Here is a 15,342-nt window from a genome sequence, read left to right as displayed (position 1 = left end):
ACGACTGTATTTGAAGGAAGTCGTCTCCAGACATGGAATACCAATCTCTATTATCTCTGATAGGGATGGCAGATTTATTTCAAGATTCTGGCAGACATTACAGCAAGCATTAGGAACTCGTCTAGACATGAGTACTGCCTATCATCCACAAACTGATGGGCAGAGCGAAAGGACAATACAAATGCTTGAAGACATGCTACGAGCATGTGTTATTGATTTCGGAAACAGTTGGGATTGACATCTACCATTAGCAGAATTTTCCTACAACAACAGCTACCATTCAAGCATTGAGATGGCGCCGTTTGAAGCACTTTACGGTAGAAAGTGCAGGTCTCCGATTTGTTGGAGTGAAGTGGGGGATAGACAGATTACAGGTCCGGAGATTATACAAGAAACTACCGAGAAGATCATCCAAATTCAACAACGGTTGAAAACCGCCCAAAGTCGACAAAAGAGCTACGCTGACATTAAAAGAAAAGATATAGAATTTGAAATTGGAGAGATGGTCATGCTTAAAGTTGCACCTTGGAAAGGCGTTGTTCGATTTGGTAAACGAGGGAAATTAAATCCAAGGTATATTGGACCATTCAAGATTATTGATCGTGTCGGACCAGTAGCTTACCGACTTGAGTTACCTCAACAACTCGCGGCTGTACATAACACTTTCCACGTCTCGAATTTGAAGAAATGTTTTGCTAAAGAAGATCTCACTATTCCGTTAGATGAAATCCAAATCAACGAAAAACTCCAATTCATCGAAGAACCCGTCGAAATAATGGATCGTGAGGTTAAAAGACTTAAGCAAAACAAGATACCAATTGTTAAGGTTCGATGGAATGCTCGTAGAAGACCCGAGTTCACCTGGGAGCATGAAGATCAGATGAAGAAGAAATACCCGCATGTATTTCCAGAAGATTCGTCAACACCTTCAACAGCTTAAAATTTCGGGATGAAATTTATTTAACGGGTAGGTACTGTAGTGACCCGAACTTTTCGATGTTTATATATATTAATTGAGATTGATATTTACATGATTAAATGTTTCCAACATGTTAAGCAATCAAACTTGTTAAGACTTGATTAATTGAAATATGTTTCATATAGACAATTGACCACCCAAGTTGACCGGCGATTCACGAACGTTAAAACTTGTAAAAACGACATGACGATATATATATGGATATACATATGGTTAACATGAGATTATGATAAGTAAGTATCTCCATAAGTATATTAACAATGAGTTATATACATATAAACAAGACTACTAACTTAAGGATTTCGAAACGAGACATATATGTAACGATTATCGTTGTAACGACATTTAAATGTATATATATCATATTAAGATATATTAATATATCATAATATCATGATAATATAATAATTTAACATCTCATTAGATATAATAAACAGTGGGTTAACAACATTAATTGAGATCGTTAACTTAAAGGTTTCAAAACAACACTTACATGTAACGACTAACGATGACTTAACGACTCAGTTAAAATGTATATACATGTAGTGTATTTAGATGTATTAAAATACTTTTGGAAGAATTCAAGACATATATCAAAACACTCATACTTAACGAAAATGGTTACAGTTACTTTTCCATTCTTTTCTTTCATCAAGAATTCTAGTCGTATTCTTACCCGTATTATACACAGCTTCAAAACGTACTTACTATGAGTATATACCAATAGGAACTAGCATGGGATTCCACTCTTGATTATGTCATATATGACTAATCAATTTTAACTTCTACCATGAGCTAATCAACTAACTAGAACTCCTTTTAACCCCACTCACCACTCACCAATTACCACTCATCATTCACTCCATTTCACTTCCAATTCTCTTTCTAATTCTCTCTCAACACACACACACACTATTATGAACGTATTTTTCCAGTAGTTAATCATCATCTTCATCAAAAATCACTTCAAGAATCAAGCTATAATCATCATAGGAAGAACACTTCAAGAACACTTCAAAAATCCCTTCAAGTTTACTAATTTACTTCCAAGCTTTCTAATCCATTCCAAGTAATCATCTAAGATCAAGAAACCTTTGTTATATACAGTAGGTTATCTTTCTTATTCAAGGTAATATTCATATTCAAACTTTGATTCAATTTCTATAACTATAAACTATCTTAATTCGAGTAAAAATCTTACTTGAACTTGTTTTTGTGTCATGATCCTACTTCAAGAACTTTCAAGCCATCCAAGATCCTTTGAAGCTAGATCATTTCTTGTCACTTCCAGTAGGTTTACCTACTAAACTTGAGGTAGTAATGATGTTCATAACATCATTCAATTCATATATATAAAACTATCTTATTCGAAGGTTTAAACTCGTAATCACTAGAACATAGTTTAGTTAATTCTAAACTTGTTCGCAAATAAAAGTTAATCCTTATAAATTGACTTTTAAAATTAAATACACACATGTTCTATATCTTTATGATATGCTAACTTAATGATTTAAAACCTGGAAACACGAAAAACACCGTAAAACCGGATTTACGCCGTCGTAGTAACACCGCGGGCTGTTTTGGGTTAGTTAATTATAAACTATGATAAAGTTTGATTTAAAAGTTGTTATTCTGAGAAAATGATTTTTATTATGAACATGAAACTATATCCAAAAATTATGGTTAAACTCAAAGTGGAAGTATGTTTTCTAAAATGGTCATCTAGACGTCGTTCTTTCGACTGAAATGACTACCTTTACAAAAACGACTTGTAACTTATTTTTCCGACTATAAACCTATACTTTTTCTCTTTAGATTCATAAAATAGAGTTCAATATGAAACCATAGCAATTTGATTCACTCAAAACGGATTTAAAATGAAGAAGTTATGGGTAAAACAAGATTGGATAATTTTTCTCATTTTAGCTACGTGAAAAATGGTAACAAATCTATTCCAACCATAACTTAATCAACTTGTATTGTATATTATGTAATCTTGAGATACCATAGACACGTATACAATGTTTCGACCTATCATGTCGACACATCTATATATATTTCGGAACAACCATAGACACTCTATATGTGAATGTTGGAGTTAGCTATACAGGGTTGAGGTTGATTCCAAAATATATATAGTTTGAGTTGTGATCAATACTGAGATACGTATACACTGGGTCGTGGATTGATTCAAGATAATATTTATCGATTTATTTCTGTACATCTAACTGTGGACAACTAGTTGTAGGTTACTAACGAGGACAACTGACTTAATAAACTTAAAACATCAAAATATATTAAAAGTGTTGTAAATATATTTTAAACATACTTTGATATATATGTATATATTGTTATAGGTTCGTGAATCAACCAGTGACCAAGTCTTACTTCCCGACGAAGTAAAAATCTGTGAAAGTGAGTTATAGTCCCACTTTTAAAATCTAATATTTTTGGGATGAGAATACATGCAGGTTTTATAAATGATTTACAAAATAGACACAAGTACGTGAAACTACATTCTATGGTTGAATTATCGAAATCGAATATGCCCCTTTTTATTAAGTCTGGTAATCTAAGAATTAGGGAACAGACACCCTAATTGACGCGAATCCTAAAGATAGATCTATTGGGCCTAACAAACCCCATCCAAAGTACCGAAAACTTTAGTACTTCGAAATTTATATCATATCCGAAGGGTGTCCCGGAATGATGGGGATATTCTTATATATATGCATCTTGTTAATGTCGGTTACCAGGTGTTCACCATATGAATGATTTTTATCTCTATGTATGGGATGTGTATTGAAATATGAAATCTTGTGGTCTATTGTTACGATTTGATATATATAGGTTAAACCTATAACTCACCAACATTTTTGTTGACGTTTAAAGCATGTTTATTCTCAGGTGAATACTAAGAGCTTCCGCTGTTGCATACTAAAATAAGGACAAGATTTGGAGTCCATGTTTGTATAATATTGTGTAAAAACTGCATTCAAGAAACTGATTTCGATGTAACATATTTGTATTGTAAACCATTATGTAATGGTCGTGTGTAAACAGGATATTTTAGATTATCATTATTTGATAATCTACGTAAAGCTTTTTAAACCTTTATTTATGAAATAAAGGTTATGGTTTGTTTTAAAAATGAATGCAGTCTTTGAAAAACGTCTCATATAGAGGTCAAAACCTCGCAACGAAATCAATTAATATGGAACGTTTTTAATCAATAAGAACGGGACATTTCAATTAATATGGAGGAAAACCTTGATATTCCTCTAATTTTAGGTCGCCCATTTTTAGCAACCACCGAGGCATTCATTGATGTAAGAGAAGGTAGAATGACACTTAGGGATGGTGATACATCGATCACCTTTGTGAACAAAAAGTTTAGATCTTCACCAACCAAAACTGTTATACCAATAAAAACGCATAAGTGTGGGGAAGATGAAGAAACACTTAATGATGATCCGATCACAAAGAACCCCGTTGATGATACGAAATTAGATGAACCCGTTTTTAACAGTTCAACGAAGAAACTTTATAAACGGATTCAAGATGCTAGGATTAAGGGAAACTTTAAGTTATGTAACCGATTACTATCCAATTTATCGCTAAAAGAAAAGGCAATGTTAGTTGAATTTGTGAAAGTTACGGAGGAAATCAACAAATGGATTGAAGCAAAAGTCAGAGATATACAAGTTGTTGATGATCCAATTGAAAATAACATTAATCAAAATTTCAACTAAGTGTGGGGAGATTCGAATCTTTTTCGGGTAATATGTAATTCTGTTAGAGTTAGATTTTCTGTTTTTGTGTAGTTCTCGAGAATGGAATCCGAATGGTCTTTCCCTAGCAGACCCTAAAGAACTAGTCTTCTCCCCCCATTCTGAATTTTTATTTTTTTAGGTTTTACGAGATGAAGACTTCCTGTAAACTAAACCATGGTCTAATGCTATACGCTTTAATAACTAAACGGAATAATGACACCCTTCCAAGTGAATTGGTATCATTAATCAGAGGTAAATTGGACGGAGTAAGAAAAGAATCCAGGAACGAAAATAATAAGTTACATTTTGGTAAAGGAAAATCAAAATCCGCAGCGAAAAGAAGAGCACGACACCTTGAAAGATGTCACAAATACGGAAAATGGTCACACGAAGGTAAATGTTCAAATAATCAAACATATTCAAATACCGAATTTGTTACTTTATGCCGAGAAGGACCGTTCATATGTTTCGAAGAAAAAATGTTGAATGCTCGAGGTTACGCCTATGTAGCTATGGAAAACCAATTAGTCCGACTATCTTATGAGTGGGCTAAAGCAGGTCACTGAGAATTCTATCTCACAGGTAAGTATGTATAGTTTTTTATTTTTATTGTTATTATTTTTAACCTTTTGATAATAAACGCTAAATCGTTCGCTATAAAGTATTAAATTGGTATTCAATAAAAATAGGTTTTGCGACCGAAATTATTGATATCTTACAAAAATTTATTACATCACTGCGAAATTTACCGTTTATTCTTAAGGTATAAATATCTTTAATCAATCAACCCAAAATATTTCAGAAATTCGTCAGGAGTAAAACTAGGTAATATAGCCGAAATTACTTTACCGAAAAGAGGGGCGTATATTTTTGATAATATTTGATTGATTAAAGTGGGATAAAAGACCAAAAAGATTTTTAATTTATTTTTATTTTTACTTCGTTTTTAAAATTAATATTAAATTAATATTGTAAACTTTTTAAATCAATATATATAAGTTTGTAAATATTTGAAAAATTTAATATTTTTAATATAAGTTTGTATGTATAAAAACAAAAATATAAATTTGGTGTATTTTTTTTATTTTTAATACAATGAATTTTTAATTTTATGCATTTTAAATGTAAGTTTGATGTGAATTTAAAAACAAAAATTTACTTTATTTCGTTAAGTTAAAAAAGTGATTTTTAAAATTCGTCGTGAGTTGAAAACTAGGTCGTTGAACTGAAATTGCTCTACCCAAGGGAGGGACGAGAACTTTTATTATCATTATTTTTAAGCTTATTGAATTAAAGTATGCCAAAAACATTTAAAAAAACCCAAAAATCTTTACTTTTAAAACCGCGCTTAAAAATGACAAATTTCAAAATTTTATCGAGGGACGGACTAGGACAACGATCCGAAACGCCCTCATCCTAAAAGAAATAAATTTTTAAAATTTTATTAATTTATGTTTTAAAAGTTATAAGGTTATTATAAAAAAAAAAAAAGGCTGAAAGTACTGTACCCGGACTCCATGCGACCGCATGGAGTTTGGCCTTTGGAGCCATGCGATTGCATGGATAGAAAATTCTGGTCAGATACAAGAGCTCAGCGAGCTGCTCTCTATTACCACAATATTCACACACACATATACGAAACTCACTCAAAACCCTCTCAAAAAATTAGCAAATTTTCACCAAAATTCTTGCTACAATTCGCTCTAAACATGAATTTGATAAGAAGTTTATCAAAAAGGGTAACAATTTCACTCCTAAATCTCTTTAAATTTGATTTTTAGTGTTATTGAGCTATATTTTACCTAAATTGATTTTGTTAATTTCTAGTGTAATTAGAGTTAAATTGTAGTATTTTATGCATGTATAACCTAGATTGATGCTATTTAACATGATTTGAAGCCAAAAACTTCAAAATTTTTAGGAATCTAGGGTTTGTGTTCTTGAGCAATTTGGGGCTTTTTGATATAAACAGGTTATGGCCGATTTTTGTCACGAATTATTGCTAAATTAAGTAGTGTAACATGTTTAGGTAGTTAAATGATCCAAACTTTGATCCTAAACATGATTTTTGAGAATTAAAGTGGACTTTTTAAGTCTAAAATTCATGAACTTGATTAATTTGATATAAAAGCCATTTGAAACTTGTTTAATTACTAGTAATGACTATTTTGACATGTTATTTGAGTTGAATGCTTATGAACTTTGTAAACATTTTCATTTATGCTTATTTGAAAAAGTGTAGAATTGTTAAAATTGTGAAAATGCGTATAAGTTTAAGTTTGATTTAACATGTTATTGTAATTATGTTAATTTGTTATTTTGCTAACACTAACGCATATTTGGATGCACAAATTTTGTGTTTAATGTGTTTTGCAGAGATTTACTAATACTGATACTGGAGGTTCATCATCATCATCTAGACGACCTGCTCCAGAACCTGAACCTGAAATGCAATATGAACCTGAACCAGAACAACAACAGGAACCACAACAACAGCCTGATCAACATGTACCTTATTATGATCCGCTACAATTTATTGATGCCTTTATAGTATTTACGATACATCCACCAGTAGAATACCCAACGATTCCTGAACACACGTTGCATCCTAATCTGAGATTCGATAGAAGCTGGAGGGATTACCCGGCATATCAAAGTAACAAATTTAAACTGATACCGAAAAATGTAGAAGTGCCAAGGGTAATCGATTGGGATCCTTTGGAAAGGGTCCAACTAGCTAACTCAGTTAGGGAGCATCTGATCCAAAGGTATGGCAGTTCTTCTTTTACCGATTGGGAACGTCTATTTACCATTCGTAGACCTGTATATAAAGAATGGTGTGTTGAGCTGATGAGTACTATAGCTTTAAATGTAGATGTAGATAGATTAGATGATAGAAGTTTTCTTAGATTTATACTTGGCCGTAGGATATACAGGATGTCCATGCTGGACATGGCCTGGGCATTACAGATATATACTCCTAGTGAATTACTACTACCCGATTGTATGAAATTGATTTATCGTGGTGAAAGGGTAGATAGGAATTTTGACACGAACGCCGTCTGGAGGCGTATGTCAAACTATAATGTTTTTACACTGGGAGGAAAACACTCCTACTTACATATTAACAAAGCCGAGCTTCGTATAATTCATAGATTTTTGGCTAACTCGATTACACAGAGAGGTCACAATAAGGAGAAAATGACCTTACATGATTTATTTTACCTAAAGTGTATTCGAGACCCAAGAAGCTTTGTTAATATCCCATACTGTGTTGGTTTTTATTTGTCTAAGATGGTGGAAGGAATACAGGAAGGGGGATTATAGGAGGAGGTATTTTTGTTACTCTCATTAGAGAGTATTTAGGTGTAGATAAGGACCAAGGGGGTCCACTTTTGGAATGTAGGGAACAGGTTGAGCCTTTAGGATTGAAGGTCTATCAGGGTGCTAAGGTATTAAAGAGTAGACACAATCAGGCAGTACCCTATGAAGGTAGTCATCCTCAGGTAGAGAGAGGTTCAGACGAGGAAATGGAGGAAGCGGATGACATTAGGGATGTCATTCGGGAGGCTATGAATGACATCTACCAGCATATAGATGAGGTAGATATGACAAACGCGGAGAGATTTCGTTGGATGGAGCAGTGGCAAGCCCGGAATGATTACGAACATTCCAGGCAACGACAGCATGATAGATGGGACTATCATCAGCGTCAGATTATGAGCCGGCTATCACCTTAGGAGCACTACGTCCTAACCCGACCCGCTTACTATCCTCCACACCAGCCCGAGATAAGACCACCATATACTCTCTACGACCCTAACCAGGCCTACCAGTACACCTATCACCAACCATGGAACCCGGACGATGACATGAACTGGAACCCCTATCCAGATTGATATAGTTCCTGTTGGTGATTTCTATGATTTTTATCTTTTTATGATTTTTATTTATGTTTAAACATATGATATTGTGATACATTAATGTATTGTTTAATATTTTTTATTATTTTGTACTAATATTTCATATTTGATTTGAAAGTGGGATTTTAAGTCCCATTTTAAATTACCATGCATGTTTATATTTGTATGTATGTATATTGTCAATTGTACACAACAGGGTAAAACATCGCATTTTCAAAGACTGGCATTAAGTTCAGCAAAAGCTAGTACTTTTGACGACAAAACGAAAAACAAATGTGATGTAAAAACAAGACGGAATGAACAAATGATGTGCACCATTTATCATTCAACAAACAAACGCCAATATGTTTAGAAACTTTGGTAAAATTTAATCATTTTTCTACCCTAATCACCCTCAATAATTTAAATTGTTACTGATTTCTTGCAAATGAGGGCATTGCAAGATCTTAAGTGTGGGAAGAGGTTAAAGTCTTTCAGATTTTAAAAATTTTAAATTTAAACACTTGGTTATCATTAGAAATACTAGTAATGCAGTAGTTGTATTAGAATCTAGTGCTCTCTGATAATAAAGAACAGCCCTAGTCTTATATACTGACTACCCAATTCTAGTAAAATTTTCAAAATTTTCAATTAAATGAATTCAAAATCATGTTTATACATATTTATGAACGATAAAACTAGGTGTTAACACCGAAATTATTGTTACCTCGGAAAGGACATAAATTGAGAAACAGCCTAAAATATTAGAATTCATTTAAAATGGAATAGAGGACAATAAAAAGGCAAATAAAAGAAAATAAAAGCCAAGTGTGAGTAAATTTACCAAGTTATTTAAAACATATATCACATATTTTTGTACAAATAACTGAAGATACTTTTACTTTGGACTAATCTAAACAGTTTTACCCAATTTACTGTAATATATTTGAAAAAAGATGGATCTACACGATGAATCAATTCCATCATTAAAAGGAAGTAAAGTCTTCCGAAAAAGAAACGCGCTTCTTGATTAAGGTCAGGAAGTTGTCGTCCAGACCAGTTGTAGAGTCTACGAAAAACCTTGAAAAGTTTTCTCGAAAATCAGCTGGAAATCCACGGATCTCAGCATCAAGCAGGGTCGCCAAGTGGTCAGACTTATCCTAACCATGAGAGGATCTGTCTCGTAAAATGGGGAGGACGCCGTGCAAATTAGCTTGATAAGACTAATGAATCAGATCCCCAGAAAGGATAACCTCCTTAAAAGATCAAAAATCAGCTTTTAAGCCTGATATTACTCAATCCTAGAGATTGATCTTAAAGATAGAGAATTACAAACTCATGGAATTCGATGATATCTAAACTCGAGCTTGAACGAGAAAATATTTTGATCAAAATTACAAACCGATTTGTTTTCTGAAAACCCATTTTTAATGTGTTCATTACCATTGAACGTAAAATCCTAGGAATTCACCTGGAATTCATTAGGTCACATGAACCAAATCGGGTGTCAACCGTAAGAACGGTGGTTGCATAGCATGGTCGAAGACAGGACCTTGTGCCAGACCGAAAAACTATAGGGTGAGCTTTACTATTGCTCCTACCAAGGATAGTAATTGCATCCGACACGTTATAGACCATAATTAAAAGCATGTCAGGGAACATTGCCTTAACAGTTGATTGTTCAACACTTTCCTTTACAACCGGACGGTAGTTTACCGAAAGGTAATATACGGAGCAAGTATACTGGACGTGTTGCTTTCCCAATACAAGGTTAGCAAGTGGGTGACACAAAACCATAAGTTTTGAGCTAAAATTTTCAAATATGAAACCCACCAAACCCACAAAAACATTTTGCAAACACCGGTGAAGGGTTATTCCGGAAAACTTATCTAGGGTAAAATCTAGATTGTATTTTCAAAAGATCAAATGTTTTCATAAAGATCCAATTTCATAAAGGATCTAAATTTTCATAGTCATGTGGGACTGTAAACTACATCGTTACTACCATTGTTCATACCGCCGTATAAAAATCACTGATGTACAAAGTGTGAAGAATAAAGAAGTGATTCTAGTATTTTTATTTCAAGACTATATTGCTTGAGGACAAGCAATGCTCAAGTGTGGGAATATTTGATAATGCTAAAAACAAACATATATTTCATAGCATTATCCCTCAAGAAAGACAAGCTTTTAGTTGCAATTGTTCTATTTACAAGTGATATTCGTTTAAAATAATAAAAGGTGAAGACAAAAGACTGATTCGACGAATTGAAGACGCAAATGACCAAAAAGCTCAAAAGTACAAAGTACAATCAAAGTGGTTCCAATTATTAATGAGAAACGTCTAAAAATTACAAGAGTACAAGACGCGAAACGCAAAATACAAGATATTAAATTGTACGCAAGGACGTTCAAAAATCCAGAACCGGGACCAAAGTCAACTCTCAACGCACGACGCAACGGACTAAAAATTACAAGTCAACTATGCACAAGAATAAAATATAATATTTAAATAATTATATAAATTATTTATATATTATATATTATAATAAAAACCGTCGGCAGAATGCAAACAAAGACATGTGAGCTGGATTCCAGGGCCATACGATCGCATGGCCAGCATGACCATTTTCCATGCGATCGCATGGCTAACAGTATCAGGTCAGGTCCTATAAAGTTCGCGAGTTTTGGACGAATTTTTTACACAATATCCATCCATCTCTCTATCTCACTCACGTATATATATATATATATATATATATATATATATATATATATATATATATATATATATATATATATATATATATATATATATATATATATATTATAATTTTAATTTTAATTTTAAATTCTAATAATAAGGGTATGTTAGCGGATGTTGTAAGGGTGTAAGTCGAAATTCTGTCCGTGTAACGCTACGCTATTTTTAATCACTGTAAGTTATGGTTAATGTTATTTTTAATTTAATGTCTCGTAGCTAAGTTATTATTATGCTTATTTAATGCCGAAATAATCGTGATGTTGGGCTAAATATTAAAATTGGGTAATTGGGCTTTGTACCATAATTGGGGTTTGGATAAAAGAACGACACTTGTGAAAATTAGACTATGGGCTATTAATGGGCTTTATATTAACTAAACGATACCTCGTTAATTTAATATATAGACTTATAATTTGACGTATTTATATATAACCACATACGCTTAACTGGGCACGGTGGGCGGGATATCTATAAATACCAATAATTGTTCATTTTACCGGACACGAAACTGGATTAATAGTTAATAGACGTGTTGAAACATGGGTGGATTACATTCAAGGGTAATTGGTGTAATTGTTAACAAAGTAGTAAAACCTTGATTTACACGCAGTCGATAACCTGGTGTATTCATTAAACAAAGTATTAAGACCTTGTTACAATTCGAATCCCCAATTAGTTGGAATATTTGACTTCGGGAATAAGAATAATTTGACGAAGACTTCCGTATTTTATGATTATGACTGATGGACTATTATGGACAAATCTGTATGGACATATTGAATAATCCAGGACAAAGAACAATTAACCCATGGGAATAAACTAAAAATCAACACGTCAAACATCATGATTATGGAAGTTTAAATAAGCATAATTTATATATTTCATATTTAATTGCACTTTTAATTATCGCACTTTTATTTATTGTCATTTTATTTAATTGCATTTTTAAGTATCGTACTCTTTAATTATCGCAATTTTATTTTATCGCACTTTTATTTATCGTAATTTCATTATCGTTATTTACTTTACGCTTTAAATTAAGTTATATTTATTTTTAATATTTTACATTAGGTTTTAACTGCGACTAAAGTTTTAAAATCGACAAAACGATCATTAAACGGTAAAAACCCCCTTTATAATAATAATACCACTTATATATATTTTTTTGTATTTTTACAATTATAAGTTAAAACTAATATAGCGTTAAGCTTGTTTAAAAGATCCATGTGGAACGAACCGGACTTACTAAAAACTACACTACTGTACTATTAGGTACACTGCCTATAAGTGTTGTAGCAAGGTTTAGGTATATCCATTCTATAAATAAATAAATATCTTGTATAAAATTGTAACGTATTTAATAGTATTTCATTGTAAAAATTAATACTATTTCATATATCCCTCGCATAACATCAAGTTTTGAATATCCGGTTCGGGTATTCATGTCCATTTCGGATTTTGGGCCAGGTTATAGTAATTGGGCCTTTCCAGGCCAGTTCAGATAATTGGGCCTTTTGGGCCAGGTTATGGTGATTGGGCCTTTCCAGGCCAGTTCAGATAATTGGGCCTTTCAAGGCCAGTTCAGATATTTGGGCCTTTTGGGCCAGGTTATGTTAATTGGGCCCTTCCAGGCCAGTTCAGATAATTAGGCTTTTTTGGGCCAGGTTATGATAATTGGGCCTTTGCAAGCCAGTTCAGATAATTGGGCCTTTTGTGCTCGATTATGCTAATTGGGCTTGTCGCCACGTTTAAGTTTACTGGGCCTTTCGGGCCTGCTTCAGCTATTTAGGCCTTTTGGGCCCTGTTCGGATCCAATTTTCTTTTGATTGCATCAATTTATTATACATTGCAATTACAATAATTTTAAATTTTTAAATTACAAAACAAATTAAATATAAATTATAATATTGATCACCACATGATTACATTTACAGTAAGTTATATTGTTTCAAAAATAATAAAATCACGACAGGACAAATCATTGTTTCAAACACACCAACACATACATCGTATCAACAAATTGTTTCAAACACAAACATTCATTAATAAACCGGCCCACATTAACAAACACAAAAACTCTTCAACCCTTCACCATCCAATCTTGATCAATCCTCACGTACCAACTACAAATTAAATCATCCATGTATAAGCATAAAGGTGCACATTATAAAAATTAATCTTAATTATTACAAATTTAACAAGGACATACCTCGATTAACTTAGCAGGCCAAGCAATAGACGTACCAGTGACGTCACGAATGCATTTCAAATAATCATATGGCCTAAACAAAGCTTCATCTTTTTTAATGGCCACCTGAACATGGACCTCACACCAACCATGTCCAAGTTCTGTTCCATTAAGAACCGTATTTGGATCAACACTCCTCAACCTTCCTATTGTTACGTTCTCAAAGTTTGTAAGGTTTTTTACATAAACTTCCTTATCTACCTAAAATTTAGTTGTAAAAAAAACATTTATGAACGCTAAAAGGGTAGAAAAAACTGTAAGCTATTAAATTGAAACATACCCATAAACGGTGATCACCCGAACCATTAGCATGAACACGTGAACCATCATTCTGAGCACCCGGACCATTGTTCTTCTCAACTTTTAACCTTGCATTTTCTTCTTCAAGTTGTGAATTTCTAGACATCAGCTGAGCATTTGCTTTGCTAACAGCTAATCGATTAGGTCCTGTACCCCACAAATGATTGGCGCGAACACCAAGTCCGTACATTTCTGCAGTACCATTTTTAGCTTTACCCATTACCGTGGCAAAAACATCATCTGGTCCAGGTGCATCAGTTGCACCATCACCGAGTTTCTCGGTTAGGTCTTTCATTTGTTTCTGCATAAAAGAGATAGTAAATCGTTGATATTTGATTCAATAATATGACCAGTATATATACAGGAGATGGCATCGATATACATGGAAAATTGCCAACTAATTTGTAAGCTATACAAAGGATAACTATCATATTATAATTCTACTCTGATATTCGATATATGCAATGCCCAATCACAGTATAGCCCAATCATAGTATATGCAATGCTTACCCTTGTAACTAATTAAATTAAATATATGGTTAATAGATATTTTCTTTTATCTCCGACCTAAAAGTATACTTCAAATGAAATAAAAACCTCACAAGTGGTTTATGGTGATTATCATATATATAAATATACATCTACAGATATCATGTGTAGGATATATTTGATCTACTTTTGTAAAATTACTTACAAAGACACGAGCAGCTTCACCTTCACCGATTTTGTAATATTCCTTAAACATTTCCACCCTAGTTGGCTCTCTTCCCAACTTCACCTACAATGAGTAAAACTGAGGTAACTATTAACGATGTTTATTCAAAAGCTATACGTACTATATAAATAATTCCCCCATGATATATTACCTTCAGTTCTTCACGAATTCTTGCAAAACTTTTTTCCCCCGTCATTTGTGACAACTTCTTTTTAGCCTCGTTGTCTTTGTTTTTTTCGGTCATCTCCTGAACAAGAAAAGAGTGGTCAGTATTCGAGGAGATCAAATCACGATGGTTAGTCTATCTACATGAAAGTGTAAGAATATATCATACCATCACATTATCTCCGATCCAATATTCAAGAAGTCTTCTCCAGTGTCTTTTGGTTAGTTGTAGAGGTGGTGACTTTAGTAGCTCCTCCATTGGTTTAGACGGGTCAAAGTAACATTCCTTAACTCTCGCCCTCCAATTTTTTTGTCTTGCGCCCATATGATTGGAGTATCCACGAATTAGCAGTTGGTGGAATATCAAACTTTGTCTACAAATTATAAAAAAAAACATATAAATCACATGCATGAGAACAAAAAAAAAACATATTATCACACAGATTTTAAAATATGTACCCTTAAGAACTTCAGTAACTTATCTTTCTTTTCGGGT

At 33.0% G+C, this 15,342-nt stretch overlaps 1 protein-coding gene across 1 annotated transcript; it reads right to left on the bottom strand.

Moving 5' to 3' along the window:
- Positions 1-13,523: 13,523 nt before the first annotated feature.
- On the bottom strand, positions 13,524-15,105 carry LOC139901344 (uncharacterized). The gene is made up of 6 exons (XM_071884072.1): positions 15,016-15,105; positions 14,833-14,928; positions 14,661-14,744; positions 13,947-14,267; positions 13,628-13,867; positions 13,524-13,541 (listed from the first exon to the last, which is right to left on the bottom strand). The coding sequence occupies exons 1-6, from the start codon at positions 15,103-15,105 to the stop codon at positions 13,524-13,526; spliced, it is 849 nt and encodes a 282-aa protein (XP_071740173.1).
- Between the last annotated feature and the right edge of the window lie 237 nt (positions 15,106-15,342).

The sequence above is a fragment of the Rutidosis leptorrhynchoides genome, chromosome 3 (assembly GCF_046630445.1).
Source record: "Rutidosis leptorrhynchoides isolate AG116_Rl617_1_P2 chromosome 3, CSIRO_AGI_Rlap_v1, whole genome shotgun sequence".
NCBI classification, from domain to species: domain Eukaryota; kingdom Viridiplantae; phylum Streptophyta; class Magnoliopsida; order Asterales; family Asteraceae; genus Rutidosis; species Rutidosis leptorrhynchoides.
The sequence above is the reverse complement of the archived record's forward strand: the minus strand, read 5'-3'. Positions and strand labels throughout refer to the sequence as shown.

Excerpts from the sequence above, each read along its gene's own strand:
- LOC139901344 (XM_071884072.1), bottom strand. The coding sequence starts at position 15,105 with ATGGAGGAGCTACTAAAGTCACCACCTCTACAACTAACCAAAAGACAC. Across the intron at positions 14,745-14,832 it reads GAATTCGTGAAGAACTGAAG|GTGAAGTTGGGAAGAGAGCC; the intron begins GTAATATATCAT and ends TACTCATTGTAG. Across the intron at positions 14,268-14,660 it reads GTGAAGCTGCTCGTGTCTTT|AAACAAATGAAAGACCTAAC; the intron begins GTAAGTAATTTT and ends TCTTTTATGCAG.